The 17,598-nt window shown below is 46.2% G+C and overlaps 1 protein-coding gene across 4 annotated transcripts in view; it reads left to right on the top strand.

Annotated features, from left to right (window-relative positions):
• PFKFB3 (6-phosphofructo-2-kinase/fructose-2,6-biphosphatase 3) overlaps positions 1-17,295 on the top strand; it is a 113,739-nt gene extending 96,444 nt beyond the window's left edge. Inside the window, exon 16 of one of the 4 annotated variants that reach the window (XM_048836668.2) lies at positions 17,190-17,295. In XM_048836668.2, coding sequence (XP_048692625.1) covers positions 17,190-17,280 — 91 coding nt within the window. In that variant the 3' untranslated portion in view covers positions 17,281-17,295. Of the gene's footprint in view, positions 1-979; positions 3,313-17,189 lie in introns of those variants that run through there. The other 3 variants (XM_048836663.2, XM_048836666.2, XM_048836664.2) reach the window with 3 other exon arrangements.
• The last annotated feature ends 303 nt before the right edge of the window (positions 17,296-17,598 follow it).

The raw sequence follows: 17,598 nt of genomic DNA, 5'->3' as shown, positions 1-17,598 counted from the left end.
GGAAAGTATAGAGGAGAGCAACAAAAATGATGAAAGGTCTAGAAAACATGATTTATGAGGGAAGATTGAAAAAATTGGGTTTGTTTAATCTGGAGAAGCGAAGACTGAGAAGGGACATTATAACAATTTTCAAGTACATAAAAGGTTTTTACAAGGAAGATGAAAAATTGTTTTCCTTAACCTCTGAGGTTAGGACAAGAAGCAATGGGCTTAAATTTCAGAAAGGGAGATGTAGGTTGGACATTATGAAAAACTTCCTAACTGTCAGGATAGTTAAGCACTGGAACAAATTACCCAGGGAGGTTGTGGAATCTCCATCATTGGAGATTTTAAAAAAGAGATTAGACAAACACTTGTCAGGAATGGTCTAGTTATTACTTAGTCGTGCCTTGAGTGCAGGGGACTGGACTAGATGATCTGCTGAGGTCCCTTCCAGTCCTACACGTCTGAGCCTTTCTGGCTCTGTACCACCTGAGGTTTCCCTTAGGCTGGAGGAATCCTGCACCAGACAATTAAGATCCCAGGGTAGTGTAAAGCAGCTGTAGCAGGGGCCAGGATATGGCCCTGTTGCTTTTGTATGAGCTCATGTCCTGAACAGTTGCGGTCATTAAAAACCTGATTTAATTTTCTGCAAGAGTAGGAAGTTTATCAATCACTGACATCCTGGCCAGCCTTGAATATGTGCAATCTCATTTTGCCTACCTATGTCCTCCAGAGTTGCAATGGGCTATGACACCTTTCTTTACTTGCTGTGCTTTGATCAACAGTTGTCTCATTCTACCCCAGAAATGACCGCATTTTAGTGGTGGGCAAAAGGATTCCTATCTGTCTGTCTGTCTTAGGTTTTTCTAAGGTGTCTGTAACCAAGGTACATGAACACGAGTATGTATCTTAATTTCTGTATTAGTCTGGTGCCTCTTTTGATCTTTTATTTCATAATTCATTCATAATTCATAATTCATTATCATAATTCCTACAGCTGGAGCGCAGCTGGGACTGGACAGCTTCCTCCCCCAAACACTGATGAGGTCCAGCACCTTGCCATTGCTCCATACTGGGGATCACCTGGTGCGTGGAGGCATGATCACCTGGAAAGATTATCTGAGAGCGCTCCACGCCTGGCTGAGCAAACAGGAAGAGGATTTTCAAAATTCCCAGAGAATTTAAAGGACGGGTCCAATGGTTGGTCACCTGAGGGCAGGGCAGTAGAGTTCAAAGTGATGACCAGAGTGGCTAGCACAGGCATTGTGGGACACTTCTGGAGGCCGATCAGAGCACACTAACAGACCAGGGCATCCACTCTGGCATCGCAATGCTCTAGCGGGGGCGCAGCAAATGTTATTCCACTTGCCGAGGTGGAGTACCAGGAGCAGACCAGCCACGGAGTCAGAGTGCTCTACGTGCCTTGCCAGTGTGGACGGGGAGTGACCTAGTGCACCCGGGGCTCCTTTATTGCACTGTAACTCGCAAGTGTAGCCAAGCCCTCAGTAAGCATGAACTCCAGAAAGAACCTACCACTCAGGCCTCAAAGCAAAGTTAGGCCTGATCTATACTAGGAAACTAGGTTGATATAACTATGTAGCTCAGGGGGGTGAAAAATCCATAGCCCTGAGCGACACAGTTAAACTGATCTAACCCCTGGTGTAGAAAGTGCTAGGTGGATGGGAGAATTTTCCCATTGACCTAGCAACTGCCTCTTGGGGAAGTGGAGTATCTGTCACGACGGGAGAACCCCTCCCCTCAGCGTAGGCAGTGTTTTCACTGATTCACTGCAGCATTTTAAGTGTAGACAAGCCCTTAAACCAGTTTGGTTTTGATTCCAAAACTTTCCAGGGGTCCAGTTGATTATCTTGCCGTGAGTGAGCTCCTGTAACTGAGACTAAACAGACAACTGCCTCCTTGAATTCCTGGGATTAGTATTTGTAAGAATTGACAATAGGCTGTATTAATTTCCATGCTTTTGATTATGGACTATATTAATTTGATGACTTGACAAATTGGTGATTCAATTCAGTATCACTGCTAATCTATTGATTTATTGAGTCGATTCCAATTTGTGAGCTTGATATTATAATTGTGTTTTCTTAATTAGTTCCGTAAAAGTTCATAGTAGTTAGGCATGGTGATAAATGTGTTTGATTGCATGTTTGCTGGCTTATTATCTTTTAATAATTTCCAAACAAAGTACACAAAGCAAAGTCTACTTTCAAATAAGCAAGTTGGGTCAGAAGCCTTGAGGACAAAGGTAACTTAGCCAAAGTATCTCACAGCCACTTGGCTTGTTCACTGAATTAAACCTTTGGTTTCTTATGCATGGTGGGTAGAGTCAGTAACTGAGCTTTGCATCCCTTTCTGCTCTTGTCAGCAAAAGCAAAGAGAAGAGCTTGGCTTATGTGTGAGGGACTGGTGAAGGGGTTAGGGGAGGAGGGACTAATGGACTGGATAAGGAGTGGAAGATGGGGGAGAACTTCTGGTTTTGGGAGGTTTAGGTAGTGTAATATACTTTGTGCAAGCTCCATTCCAGCTGCAACACAATGCCATCCAAGATCGCCTGGCCAGAGCCATCCCACCACCCGTGAACTCCCCCATCCCCAGAACTGACAGCCAGTTGCGACCGGACACCGTCATCGCCAATGAGGACCGGAAGAAGATCATCAGGGTGGATGTCACTGTGCCCTTTGAGAACAGGATCCCCGCCTTCCAAGATACCCGAGCTCGAAAGAAATATTCCCCTCTAGCTGAAACCTTGAGAGCTAAGGGTTACCAGGTTCAGACACACGCGCTGGTCGTCGGAGCCTTGAGTGCATGGGACCCCAGTAACGAGTGAGTGTTGAGAGAAAGCGGACTCGGTCAACGCTACACTCGGCTGATGAGGCAACTCATGGTGTCAGACGCCATCAGATGGTCGAGGGACATCTACATAGAACACATCACTGGACATGGCAATACCAGAAGGGATGAGCTGGAGTGCCCATGAGAAAAGCAATGGGGAAAGTAACTGAAATACTTTCCTCATGGATTGTATTTTCCAAATAGATAATCTACCCTAAATGCTCAATTCCTGAGGGACTATTTACACTCATTCCTATATTTGCTTTCCACAACCAACTCTCTGTATAACTTTTCATGAGTGATGTACCCAAGTATTCGGATTCTAATATCTAAACTGTATTGTTACATTTATTCACCTAAATTTGGGTTATTGCTGATTATGCACTATATGTATCTTATGACTTTAAAAACACAACCTTGTATTTGTGGATAATCTAAGCACTATACCCACATGTACAGACACTCTTTTCTTAACCTGCATATTATATAATTTTTTAACATTAGGTTTAATAAAATTTTTATACTTTGTGCAACATGCATGCGTAATTTATGCAAAGTTCATGATTAATTTATGCAGCATTTGTGCATAATTTATGCAGATGTGTCATCCCAGACTTTTTGCTGTGGCGGTGTAGATGGGCCTTCTCCCTTTGTGCTGCCACAGCAGAGGCAATCAGCTTCAGAGCTCTTGCAAACCATCCCTCTGTTTCACTGTCTGGGGGCTGGTGGAAGGGTACCCTCAGGGAAAGACTCTCGGCTCTTGAATTCACTTCCCCTTCTGGTCTGATGGTCCCCTCTGTTTCCTGGGGCCGGATTCTGCTCCACGCTGGTTCCCTACCCACATAATTCTGCTTGTGCCAGTGGCCTTACTCCTAACTTAAAGCTGTGACAGGCAGGGAACTATCAGGTTCTTCATTGGCTCATGAACATAAAATTTACTTCGTTAGGTGTGGGATTGATTTCATAGGTGCAGAACATCTGCAGCTCCTCTAGACTTCCCAGGCAGTTACAGCTGCTCAGCACCTTTGAAAGTCAGGTCCCCAGAGCCATGAATTGTGTGTTTTGTAGGTAATGTTCCACACTTGTACAGCGCTTAAGTCCAGAAGGGACCAATAGATCTTCCAGTTTGGCCTCCTGTATATCACAGGCTATTAAATGTCACCCAATGACCCCTATATTGACACCAACTTAGAATCATAGAATCATAGAAGATAAGGGTTGGAAGAGACCTCAGGAGGTCATCTAGTCCAATTTCCTGCTCAAAGCAGGACCAATCCCCAACTAAATCGTCCCAGCCAGGGCTTTGTCAAGCCAGGCCTTAAAAACTTCTAAGGATGGAGACTCCACCACCTCCCTAGGTAACCCATTCCAGTGCTTCACCACCCTCCTTGTGAAATAGTGTTTCCTAATATCCAACCTAGACCTCCCCCACTGCAACTTGAGACCATTACTCCTTGTTCTGTCATCTGCCGCCACTGAGAACAGCCTCTTTGGAACCCTCCTTCAGGTAGTTGAAGGCTGCTATCAAATCCCCCTCACTCTTCTCTTCTGCAGACTAAACAAGCCCAGTTCCCTCAGCCTCTCCTCGTAAGTCATGTGCCCCAGCCCTCTAATCATTTTTGTTACCCTCTGCTGGACTCTCTCCAATTTGTCCACATCCTTTCTGCCGTGGGGTGGGGAGGGGGAAACTGGACTTGGGATACACTAAAGCATTTCAGGCCTCAGGAGACTAACCTGTGATGTGCCACTAGCAGCGAATAGGAGGACACGAGGTGCCACCAATGCTTGAGGCCCCTGCAATGGCAGGGAATTGATTAGGTGGGACATGCCCAGATGATCCCTGCAGGCAACCCACACCCCATGCTATAGAGAAGGAGAAAAACCACAAAGTCCCTGCCAATCGGACCTGGGGGAAAATTCCTTCCCGGCAGCAGATCTGGTAATCAGTTATGCCCTGAGCACGCGAGCAAGGCTCATCCGCCAAGCAGCTAAGGCAGGGGTCGGCAACCTCTCAGAAGTGGTGGGCCAAGTCTTCATTTATTCACTTTAATTTAAGGTTTCGCGTGCTAGTAATACATTTTAAAGTTTTTAGAGGTCTCTTTCTAGAAGTCTATAATATATAACTAAACTATTGTTGTATGTAAAGTAAATAAGGTTTTTTAAAATGTTTAAGAAACTTCATTTAAAATTAAATTAAAATGCAGAGCCCCCCCCCTTTCCCCCTGGACCGGTGGCCAGGACTCGGGCAGTGTGAGTGCCGCTGACAATCAGCTTGTGTGCTGCCTTTGGCAGGCGTGCCATAGGTTGCCTACCCCTGGTCTAAGGGCAGGTCTACACTTGTGGTGGGATGTAGAGAACAGACACGGCACGCCCAGCTAGCACGGGTATAGCTAGCTCTGTAGCTGGTGCAGGACAGCTGAGGCGCGTAGAGGTCAGACATGCCAGAACCTTAGGGCACATCCCCTACACAGCTCTTGGCATGCCCACGCTGTGCTGTGCCTCCCTCTTTTTAGCAATGTCGTGTCACGCTGCCTTCCCTCTGCCAGAGCCTTTCCCCGCCAGCGTGAAAGACTCTGGCAGTGGGGAAAGGCTCCTGCAGCTCTCCATTGCCAGAGCCTTTCCCCACTGCCTCACCCATGCCAGAGCCTTTCACTGCCGCATGCAGCTATTTGTACCCTACATGCCACTGCAAGTGTAGGCCAGGCCTAAGAAAGAGGATTCACTGTACCACCTCAGAGCACTGGCTCACCCCATCTGGTATCCTGTCTTCAGCTCTGGCCCATCTCTGACGTTTTAGAGAAAAGCTAAATAACCCCCAGCGTACATTAGGCTAATTGTGTATCCTCAGGAAAAATGTCCTTCCTGACCCTTGCAGGTGACCAGCTGAAGCCCTGAAACATGCAATTTGATTAAAAGTCATTGTCGTAGTACAGAGCTGAAAGTGTTGAACATGTTGAGGGCAAGGCAGGCAATCCTGTTCTCCCTGTGGCCCAGGAAGGGAGGGAATGAACAGGGGGATTTATAGATTCCAAGGTCAAAAAGGACCACCACCAGCTCTCCCTCCACCACTCATGTTAACCGTGCTTATTACCGCAGTGCATATGGTCCAACCAGTATCAGAGCCCCCTTATGGTAGGCACGGCACAAACAGGGAGAAGCAGACGGTCCCTGCCTCAGTGAATTTACAGCCTCGGTTATTGCATGGGTGTGCCCATTCATGTTGCAATGGGTGTGTTTATAAATCATAAAGAAAGAGATCAATACAATAAAACGGGCCAACTCTGCAGTTACCTCTATTCGGCATAGGTGAGGCCTCATCTGGAGTACTGTGTCCAGTACTACAAGAAGGATGTGGAAAAATTGGAAAGAGTCCAGCGGAGGGCAACAAAAATGATTAGGGGTCTGGAGCACATGATTTATGAGGAGAGGCTGAGGGAACTGGGATTATTTAGTCTGAAGAAGAGAAGAGTGAGGGGGGATTTGATAGCTGCTTTCAACTACCTGAAGGGGGGTTCCAAAGAGGATGGATCTAGAGGGTTCTCAGTGGTGGCAGATGACAGAACAAGGAGTAATGGTCTCAAGTTGCAGTGGGGGCGGTCTAGATTGGATATTAGGAAAAACTTTTTCACTAGGAGGGTGGTGAAGCACTGGAATAGGTTTCCTAGGGAGGTGGTGGAATCTCCTTCCTTAGAGGTTTTTAAGGCCCAGCTTGACAATGCCCTGGCTGGGATGATTTAGGTGGGGATTGGTCCTGCTTTGAGCAGGGGACTGGGCTAGATGACCTCCCGAGGTCCCTTCCAATCCTGATATTCTATGATTCTATGATACTTCCGCGCAGCTCTGCCAGTCACACCAGCTATGCCTCTTGGCCAGTGCTCGTAAACCACTTCGAGGAAAGTGGCTATTAGCTATGCAAAGTGACACAATTATGAAAATATCAAATGGACCATCAATACCTGTTAACATAGTGTGTAAAGAGTTAAGTAAAAGGGGCAAGAACACTGCCCCTGGTTTGACCAGGTATGGGGAGACTACAGCTTTAGTCGGACACCATCCGATGGTCCAGGGACATCTACATCGAACACATCACCGGCCACTGACAGTACCTGGAGGTGTGAGCTGGTACGACATCGTGCATCAACTACGAGAAAGGGACCAAGATACTTTTTCCATTGAACCATATGAACTGGACATTAAACTCACTGAACATTAAATCTCACCAAATGAGGGTCAATCCATCCTCATCATTGTATCCACTCATCATACTCCACACCTGAACATAGCCATTATATGAACAACATACCCCCATATCTCAATGTCTGTACTTTGACCCGTTAACCTTTTACCCCCAATCGGGGATATTGCAGATTATGCATCTCTTATGCCACCTGTTTCTAAACCGAACTTCATAATCTGTACCTTATTCCCTGATAACCAGAAACTTCTATGCTTAAACTCTGTACTGTTTTCTTTTTATTTTAACATCATCTTAATAAAATTATTAAATCCTCTAGAAGCCAGGCGGTCAAACACTGGACTGTCCGTCATCCAGCTGCAGTCTTGTCCCCTCCTCCAGCTCCAGGGCTGTGTTGGCTCTGGGGAGAGGTGAGAAAAGGACTATGTGACCTAAGGCAGGTTTTGCTTCTGCTTATTCCCCTGCAGCCAGGGAGCTGAGTAAATATCAGCGTCTGTGACTGAGAGCACATATGGAGCCTTCTTAACACTTCTCCTCTATTTCAGATCGCCTGCCCCACCCCCTCTTCTTCCTCCTGCAGAGGTGAGCCTGACTAGTCCAGATTTGTAGAGCACTTTCCCTTTGTCTCTCTCTCTCTGCATTACTCATTTATCTGATCTGCTTCAGTGCTCCCCAGCCTGCCCTGGTAAGGCTGGAAGAGCAGCAGCTTTTGCTATTCTTCAGGCTGGATTTTGGATCCTGAATTCCTACAAATCTGTAATGTTCCACCCCACATAAATCTGGAAGCTGATAAAGATCCTAAAACCCAGCAACCGCTAAGGAGAATCACTTGATAAGGCTGCAGCCCTGTGTGTGAGATACATGCAGGGAGTTACTTGGCCCCCCAAATCCTAGGTTTTTCTCTTTGTCATTACACACACACACACAGTGCATTAGGCACTAGCATTAGCTGTGGTTCTGGGGCCCTTATCTCTTTAGATCGGGGGTATTTCAGAAAGAGGATGTGCTACACTCTGAGGCCTTCCCTACACACAAAAGTTGTACTGCTTTAGCTACAGAGGGCATGTCTACACTTAAAACCCAGCATTGTCTTAGCCGTACTGCTACAATGAAGATGCCCTGCACCGATGGGAGAGAGCTCGTCCATCGGCGCTTAACCCACCTCCCCGACAGCTGGTAGCTATGTCAGCGGGAGAAGCTCTCCGGCCGACATGGTGCTGTGTACATGCAGGGTTAAGGTCAGTATAACTATGTCCCTCAAAGGGGTGGATTTTTCACATCCCTGAGTGATGTAGTTAAACTGCTGTAGGTCTCTAGCGTAGACCAGGCCTAATTAGATGTTACGTTCTTTGGAGCAGGAACGGTCTTTTTTGTTGTGTGTGTGTGTACAGCACCTGGCACAACAAGGTCCTGGTCCATGAAGAAGGCGCCTAGGTGCTGCAATAATACGATAATAAATAATAATAATAATCTACCTGTACCGTTAAAGAGGTAAAACTCCTGGTCTGGGTATAGTTATACCTGTATAATGCTGCCTTATCCCAGTATAGCTTATTCCCAAATGGGAAGGGGAATAAATGCTACTGGGAAAGGCACCTGCACACTGGGATAACTGCATCCACACAAGGGATTGTGCTAGTACAACTACTTGCTTAAAAAAACTAATAAATCACATGCTCAACCCTAATCGTAGAATCACAGAAGATATGGGGTGTAAGAGCCCTCAGGAGGTCACCTAGTCCAACCCCCTGCTCAAAGCAGGACCACCCCCAACTAAATCATCCCAGCCAGGGCTTTGTCAAGCCAGGCCTTAAAAACCTCTAAGGATGGAGATTCCACCACCTCCCTAGAGAACCCATTCCAGCGCTTCACCACCCTCCTAGTGAAATAGTGTTTCCTAATATCCAACCTAGACCTCCCCCACTGCAACCTGAGACCATTGCTCCTTGTTCTGTCATCTGCCACCACTGAGAACAGCCGACTCCATCCTCTTTGGAACTCCCTTTCAGGTAGTTGAAGGCTGCTATCAAATCCCCGCCTCATTTTTCTTTTCTGCAAACTAAATAAGCTCAGGTTTCAGAGTAGCAGCCATGTTAGCCTGTATTCGCAAAAAGAAAAGGAGGACTTGTGGCACCTTAGAGACTAATAAACTAACCAAATAAATTGGTTAGTCTCTAAGGTGCCACAAGTACTCCTTTTCTTTTTGTAAATAACCTCAGTTCCCTCAGCCTCTCCTTGTAAGTCATGTGCCCCAGCCCCCTAATCATTTTTGTTGCCCTCCACTGGACTCTCTCCAATTTGTCCACATCCTTTCTGTAGTGGGGGGCCCAAAACTGGATGCAATACTCCAGATGTGGCCTCACCAGAGCCGAATAGAGGGGAATAATCACTTCCCTCGATCCTCTGGCAATGCTCCTACTAATGCAACCCAATATGCCGTTAGCCTTCTTGGCAACAAGGCTACACTGCTGACTCATATCCAGCTTCTCATCCACTGTAATCCCCTAATGGTTATACAGGTACAACATCTGTGCCAGGCCTAAACACCGATCAGCCCACCTAACTGTAATCACTAAAGAGAGGAATTAAACGCTATTGCTGGCTAATGATACAGCCATGGAACCAAAGGACATATCCTGGGCTGATAGGCCCTATAAATGCTAATAGACCTTAGTCAAAAAGGAGTTGAGTTATGGCTGCAGTGGATGAGATACAGGGGTGTGAACCAGCACCTGGGAGAAAAGTGCTCCTTAATTGGGTACACACACAGATCCTTTGGGATAAGAACTACTACACTTTGATCCCTCCAGTGATTAGAAGAACATCCTTGTATTGAGGAAACTGAATTTAAAATGTTGACAATGGTGATTAGATAAGCAAACTTGGTGAGAAGTCTGAGCTCCTGTCTAAACTGGTAATGATGGCCCTTGACATATTGAATAACAAAGAGTTACCAGAGGGCCAAGGGAGGTCTTAAACCATGCACAGGGGAAGGTGCTTTGCAGGGTCACGCAAGACGGAGGAGAGGGAGTTTCTCAGTGAACTTCTGGCTGCTTTATTGGCTTACAGAACCAGTATCTTAGTTAGATGTAACTTGAATTTAGATTGGACTTTTAGGGAGAATCTCCCTGAGAAAGTTGCACTGGTATAACTCGAGGTGTGAATTTAAACCCATAACTCAGGTGTGAATTTAGACCAGTAAATCAGACCCGCTCAAAGGGCCACCTGAGCACTCTGTGGTTTGAGTGGCTTATTTCTGTTTAGTTTCAGTCAGTTAGGAACAGGTTTAAAATTAACCCAAAATAAACTGCTCAAAATAAACTACTGAAATCAGTGTCAACAGAGAGGTTTGCACCTGTTTAAAAAGGTTTAAAAAGCTTATTCTAGCTACAGTGGCAACTTTCTCTTATAGATCAGCCCTTAGTGTTGAGGGGGACAAGGGCTGTTTGCTCATCCCTAGCAGCAAGACTGGCTCTGCCTCCATGGATTGAGGGTGAAGAGGTGATGGGGACGGGGACTGACAGGATCACAGAGCATGATGTCAGATGGGTCCTCGGACCTTTGGGATACCAGGCCTCAGTGACCTGCCATTGTTTGGTTGTATGAGGGGAGTATTTATAGATCAACTTCACTGAATGCATCCGATGAAGCGAGCTGTAGCTCACGAAAGCTCATGCTCAAATAAATTGGTTCGTCTCTAAGGTGCCACAAGTCCTCCTGTTCTTTTTGCAAATACAGACTAACACGGCTGTTACTCTGAAACAGATATAATGTTTGTAACGCAACAACAACTTGGGAATTTGCTGAGAACAACTTGCTGAGAACTTGAGAACTTGCAAGTTGTTGCATGAAGAGAGCAGTCTACTTCCAAGCATCTAAGATCACTTTGCAGACACCAGAGAGACACCATCTATTTGAAGTCAGGTCAATGAAGGTAAACGAAGCTTCTTTTATAGCCCCTCAGCCTGAGCCCCACGAGCCTGAGTCTGCTGATCTGGGCCAGCCATGGCCATGCCGTGGGTCTTTTACTTCAGTGTAGACATATCCTTACTGACCCAAATCTGGATCCTTATGGTGTAAGCATGTTATGCAGCCACTGACCAACAGAGACAGGCTGCCACACAATTCAGTGCTTCTAACCAGCCTCCAGCCCTGCGCCGCGTCCATCACCGGGTAGATAATACAGGACAATGTAGAACACTTCTGCCTTTCTTCCCCAAACCATCAGAACTGTGAGGTATCCTACTGAGCACAGGGTTGTTATTCTCCCCATGCAGCAGGATCCCATGATAAGCTACGGCATGTTCTGCGAGATAGTCGGGTGACTGACTGCTCAGTCGTAAAACCTCATTGCCACACAGATAGTTGCAAATTCCCATCAATCTGAACCTACCTCCGGCACAGTCTCACTATAAGAACCAGACACACCGATGGTGCTATAGACATATTAATAGACTGGAGAATAATTTAGCTCCTTTCCCTTCTATAGCTAGGAGACAGCATTGAACACTTCCAGCAAATGTCCTGAAGGAGTGAAATGATAGAGTGAGATGCAGAAAATGATGGAGGGGGCCATACCTATGTCCTCCATTTAGAAAACTAGGACATGGTTGTTCACTGATCGGTTATTATTTATATTACTGTAGTGCCTAGGAGCACTAGTCAGGGACCAGGACCCCACTGTGCTACAAACACAGAATACAAAAGACAGTCCCTATCCCAAAGAGCTAAGTACAATCTAAGTATAGAAAAAGAGACAACAGATGGATACGGGCAGACAGGGAAGTACAAGGAGTCAGTCTGATGGGTGGTGATCTCACCACACCAGCAGCAGCAGACCTTTGTCAGGGTCTTTGTAGGACTCATGGCAAAGGAGAATTTTAAGGAGGGCTCTGAAGGTGGCTAGTGATTTAGCTTTGCAGATGTTTATGGGGAATGTCCCACACGTGAGTGGGGCAGCATGGGAGAAAGCATGGAAGTGCTTGTTGGAAAGTGTCACAAGTGGGTGATGGAGGCCAGTATCGTGAGCCAATCGGAGGTGAGCGTCGACAGCTCTATAGGGAATGAGAGATGATAGGGTAGGGTGGGGACTGACTGTGAAGGACCTTGACAGTGAAGACAAGCAGTCGATGTTCGGTGGCCTATGGTTTGTTGGGCTGAGGCACTAGCTTGGGCAGGAACTACAAAATATTACGTCCTGCCTCTACCCTAGGGACAAGAGTTGAGTTTAGATTGGGTTTAGCTAGGCCCAACATAACTCAACCGCTCTTCCTAGTCAACACAAATCCAGAGGGGTCAAGGATTAAATGGGCCATGGAGAGTGTACTCCCCCTCACCCCCTCGGTTGTCCCCCCTCTTAAGAGCTCATATAAAGAGCTGCACAGAGGAAGCCATTTGCAGGGCACAAGAAGCTTTATTGGTCCTACCCAGCCTGGGAATGTATTCTTGAGCGCCATCTACTGGCACCTCTATTAACTAACTATTGACATATATCAAGTATCAGGGGGTAGCCGTGTTAGTCTGTATCCACAAAAACAACAAGGAGTCTGGTGGCACCTTAAAGACTAACAGATTTATTTGGGCATAAGCTTTCGTGGGTAAAACCCCACTTCTTCAGATGCATGGAGTGAAAATTACAGATGCAGGCATTATATAATGACATGTGAAGGGAAAGGAGTTACCTCATAAGTGGAGAACCAGTGTTGACAGGGCCCTGTCAACTCCCTTCCCTTCATGTGTCATTATATAATGCCCGCATCTGTAATTGTCACTCCATGCATCTGAAGAAGTGGGGTTTTACCCACGAAAGCTTATGCCCAAATAAATCTGTTAGTTTTTAAGGTGCCACCAGACTCCTTATTGACATATATGTGGCCCTACAGTTCTTTCAGCACCTCCAGGGCTAGGAAGCATTGTCAGGAAAACGTGTAGGATAACTTGTACTGACTGACTGCTGCAGCTCTGTTGTCCCTGGACTCTGGAGAGAGGACCAGAGTCTCTGGGACCTTTTGCCTTACGAAATTCACAGAAAATTAAAGGCGAGGAAAATGTAATTATCAGAAGAATGAAATACTTTTGTCTGGCAATGAATAAAAGCTGGACAAAAGAACATTGCTAGCCACCACACTTCCATTCTTCCTAATCTACTTTTGGCTACAGGCTAGCCCCTTCAGTCAGCACAATGTTATTTCACACAATTTAGTGAAGGTCAGAGTGAAATTGAGTCAGATGATACATATCCAGAGGAGAGGTAATTTGTTTTTGAGTTTATTGGCTAATCTGTTATCTGATCCAAAATGTTGCATGTGCTGAAAAGTAAAAGGAAAGTTTGAAAAAGAACAGTAAAGACGTGAGAGGTGTGGTGCAAATGGATTTGCTGGCTCTGGGTCAAATTCTACTTTCAGTTACAGTACTGTAAATATGGATTAGCTCTACCGAAGTCAATGGAGTTCCCCTGGATTTTCACCCGCATAAGGGAGAGCAGAATTTGGCCCTATATGTTCAAGTTAAACAGAACACATGTAGGTCTAAATTGGTCCGACTCAATAGTTCATAAACCTATCCATGGAAGCTCTACTCTGAGAAAGGAAGAAACAAGTCATCCTTAATTGTGTCTTATATAATTTTACCAATGAAAGGACTTTTCTAATGACCTACAATAGGGTGCGTCCATCCTCTTATTTAGAAGGTGGTGTCCTGCCTGGGGATTTTTCTGGGTTAATTTCTGCCCCTGGACACTCAGAGAGCAGTGGTGGCCAGAAATGCTTGTGTTCATTTCTAGCTGTCCAACAGGTTTCACCTGCTCCATGCTGTGGCCTAGCTGTGGTGATCTGGCCCTAGGCTATTGCCATTCACTGTACCTGAGGATGATCCTGAAGGCCAGGCAGATATGCCAGCTGGTTCAGAAGACTGGGGCCCATGTTCTAGGTAGGACAGATGTGTGAGAACATCACACCAGTGCCTTGCTGTTTTCAATGGCTTCCAGTCCAATGCTAGGACAGATTTTTAAGGTCCCTAACTTTACTGTCCTGGGTGGATTCCGATAGTTTAGAGATCACCACCAGTATTAGTGAAAATATTTGTGAATCCTGGAAGTATCAGTCAATTATCCTCTTGTTTAAAAAGTCCCAGTTACCTACTCAAGCACAGACTAGCACATACCAGCAAAAGGGATTCATGGATAGTCAAAGGGAAAATGGGTAATTTGCAAAGATCAACAAGCTGGAATATGTTCATATTCATTTAATACTTATGGTTAGCGAATATGTCAATAGGAATCAGGATCAGTTTGGGAACAAAAAAAAAGGGGGTAGAGGGGCGTGTGGCTAAGGCCTTGATTCTGAAAACATGAATCTGCTTCGCTTTAAACACCTTCCTCATGGCTTATGGTCAGGCTGAAACGGAGAGGCCCACACACAGATTGCACATCTGCAAACTTTCTCACAGTGTCCGTGCTGGAGGCCGTGAGCAGCCAAAGCACTGGAGCAGCTCACAGGCCAGACTCCTGGTCCTCTCAGGGGCTTGATATACCTGTACACCATCAGATCTCACGGGTCCCGCAGACCTGAACAGGCTGCATCTCACTGCAGAGGAGTTTCTAGAGCAAATGCTGAAGGGAAATATCCGGGGTCCGCTATGATCCAAGCACTGGTATCTATTGCCTGGAGTGGTGTGGTGGTAGGCAAGCCCAGTTCAGCATTGCTGACAAGGAGAGCAGCAGAAATATAAGCAAATGAAAATTTCTTTTTACCAACCGGCTCATAACATTTTATTTTATTATAAACCCCCCAAGATTGATGGTGACTGACCACATCTGGATCCATTTATCCAACCCTTCCCACCCCATTGCTCTTTGGGAGGTTGGCTAAATCAGGACTCCGTTCTGAACCACCACGGGGTATGGTTCTGCAAATAAACTAATGAGGTTTTTTGGAGGCAAAACTAAAACCCAACCTCTGGGCTTACCCTGCTATAGAGTAATCACTTTGCTTGCTGACCTAGAAACAGGAATGTGAACAGTAAACCCATCTCCCAAACAAACACCTCCCCTGCACTGCTAACATTGCTAAGCCCATGAAAGAACCTCTGCCAGCCAGCGGGATAATGTAATTACAGACATGTCAAACTACTTGAAAAGAACCTACATGTAAACAAACCTGAGCACCTGATCGTCATGGCCCAAGGCTCCTGAGGGCAATTGGATGCCTGGAATGTGTAGATTTGTCACCGGGCTTGTATTCCAATTTTGCAATCTGGATTTTTTGGTTGGTAGATGTGTGATAACATCTGTACCCTCCCACCTCCAGTGCTGCTACGGTGCCCTGACATTGGTGGGTATGTGCTCTGCATGGCTACCCATGCTAGCTTGATGAGAGCTAGTGCAAATAAGTGTACACGAGCAGGGAAAACACACCTCTGGCTCATAGTGTGGATGTAGCCAATGTTGCAATGCAGGGGCGGTGCTAGCCCATTGGGGGCCCTAAGCAGGAGTAATCCCCCCCCCACAAAACACAATAGAAAGCAAATAGGTGGCCCTCTTGAGCTGCTTGAGGCCCTAAGCATTTGCTAGTCTGCTTATGCCTAGCGCCGACTCTGTTGCAATGTGTAGAAAATCACTGGGATTCACAAACCGGGGGTAAGTTCCCAAGCTCCCTATAGAATGAACAGGGAGACAAAGGCTCGGAAGAATGGAATTCATAAAAACCTGTCCCTGGAGCAGGGAGTCACCTAAACTAGCCAATGGGAGATGCTGATTGAGAAGGTTGTCTTCTAAGCCCCTCCCCTCTGGGGGAATTCAGCACCTGAGTCAAGGCTGCAGAAAACGGCCTATCTCTGATTGTGAACTGCAGCCTGGAGTCGGTCTCCTGGAGTCAAGCATCTAAGCTGGTTCTTGCAAGCCCCATCACTGTCCACCTTATAGCCCCATTGTTAGCTCACTTACCTAGGATGTAGGCTACCTAGGTTCTATTTGCCCCTCTGCTTGATATAGAGAGAAAGTATTTGAACAGGTGTTTCCCACCTTGCTCAGGAGCGCCCCCTAATCACTGGACTATGTGATAGGCTGCTGTAGGAGAGCCCCACACCCTAATAACCCATAGCTTAATGATTAGGGCACTCCCCTGAGAGGCAGCAGTTCCCTGGTCAAATCCTTTCTCCTCATCAAGCGGGGGGGAATTGAACCTGGGGCTCTTATGTCCCAAGTGAATGTGCTAGCCACTGGGTGGAAAGTTAGAAAGTGAGCAGCACCTCCTCTGGCCAGATGGGACCTGAGCGGGTGGGCCAGCTCAGAGCTCGCCTACCAGACTGGGCTCCGCAGGTGAGACAGGCAGCGGAACGCCTAGCTTCCTTTGCTTAGTGGAGCCAGCTGAGTTTTAGGAGTCTGGATGCCTCGAGGGAGGCAGGCAGAAACGTAGCCAGGGAAGGATCTTTTACTGCAAAAATGTAAAAAAAAGCAGGGGTTTTGTGGATGCCAGTGGCACCTAAATGTTGTACTTGTGCACGTAAAGTGGCAGTTAGTTGCCTAAGTCCCTTTGTGAATCTGGTCCGTAACCTCTCTTTGGTTCAGTCTGCCCACTGATAACACCACTGACCTCACTAAGTGGTACTGGGGTTTAATTTGTTAATGTCTGTAAAATGCTTTGAGATCCTCGGAGGCTAGAGACTTAGAAAAACTATCACATCCACTTCATTGCTAAGTGCTAATTAAGACTGATCTTTAAAGTTCTACTTCGCTTCCTGAGAAACTGCCTCCTCCCCCATACCCTGCATGGCAGTTGACCATCAGCTGATGCTGAGGTCCCAGGAATAGGCTGTATGGGCAGAGCTGATGGGCTCTTTCCAACAGATTTCTCAGCATTGGAACTGCTTCCCGTCAGTCCAGAAAAGCTGGAGTTTGTTAAACTTCCCGGCACACTATTCAGCTTGACTATTTGCACTGGCCCTCTAAGGACACTGCCAGTTTGAGGTCGAGTTTGTTTTTAGAAGGTGAGTTAAAAGTAGAGATGGCTGGGGGGGGAGGAAGAGGAAAAAAAGAATTTTTCACTGAAATTAGACATTTTTCTAGCAATCCTAGTTCAAGGCAGCTTTAGGCGCTACACCCACCCCTGAATCCCTCTGCCCATAGTTGTGGTTTCATAGCCCCATTTTCCTGTTTTCTTTTTAGATGTTTTCCTGTGCTCCATTCCTGCATGGCAGACCCACAGAAATACCAGGAAAGACTGATGATGGTGAAATTGACTATGCCCTTTGGATGAAATTCACTCTGTGCAGAGGGCCAGCTAAAGGTGTAAGTGCTACTTGTATCCTGGATGTCCTAAGGCTCCAGTCCTGAAAGACTTAAGCACATGCTTAATCTTACAGCCTGTAAATAGTCCCATTGAAGTAATGGGGGAGTGAATTTAATGTGAAGTGCGGTCAAATGCACAAAGTAAACAAACTGATAAAACAGAGAACTCCCCCTCTCTAATTTCTTGTTAGAATAATTTTAGGTGTCATTTGTAACAGAGGAAGATAAAAACATTTCAGACAGAAGTGTGAGGTTTACTTGGGCCATATGCCTTTAATATTTGTGA

Source organism: Caretta caretta, chromosome 1 (genome assembly GCF_965140235.1).
Source record: "Caretta caretta isolate rCarCar2 chromosome 1, rCarCar1.hap1, whole genome shotgun sequence".
Lineage (NCBI taxonomy): Eukaryota > Metazoa > Chordata > Testudines > Cheloniidae > Caretta > Caretta caretta.
Note: the sequence above shows the minus strand (reverse complement) of the source record. Positions and strands in the feature narration are given on the sequence as shown.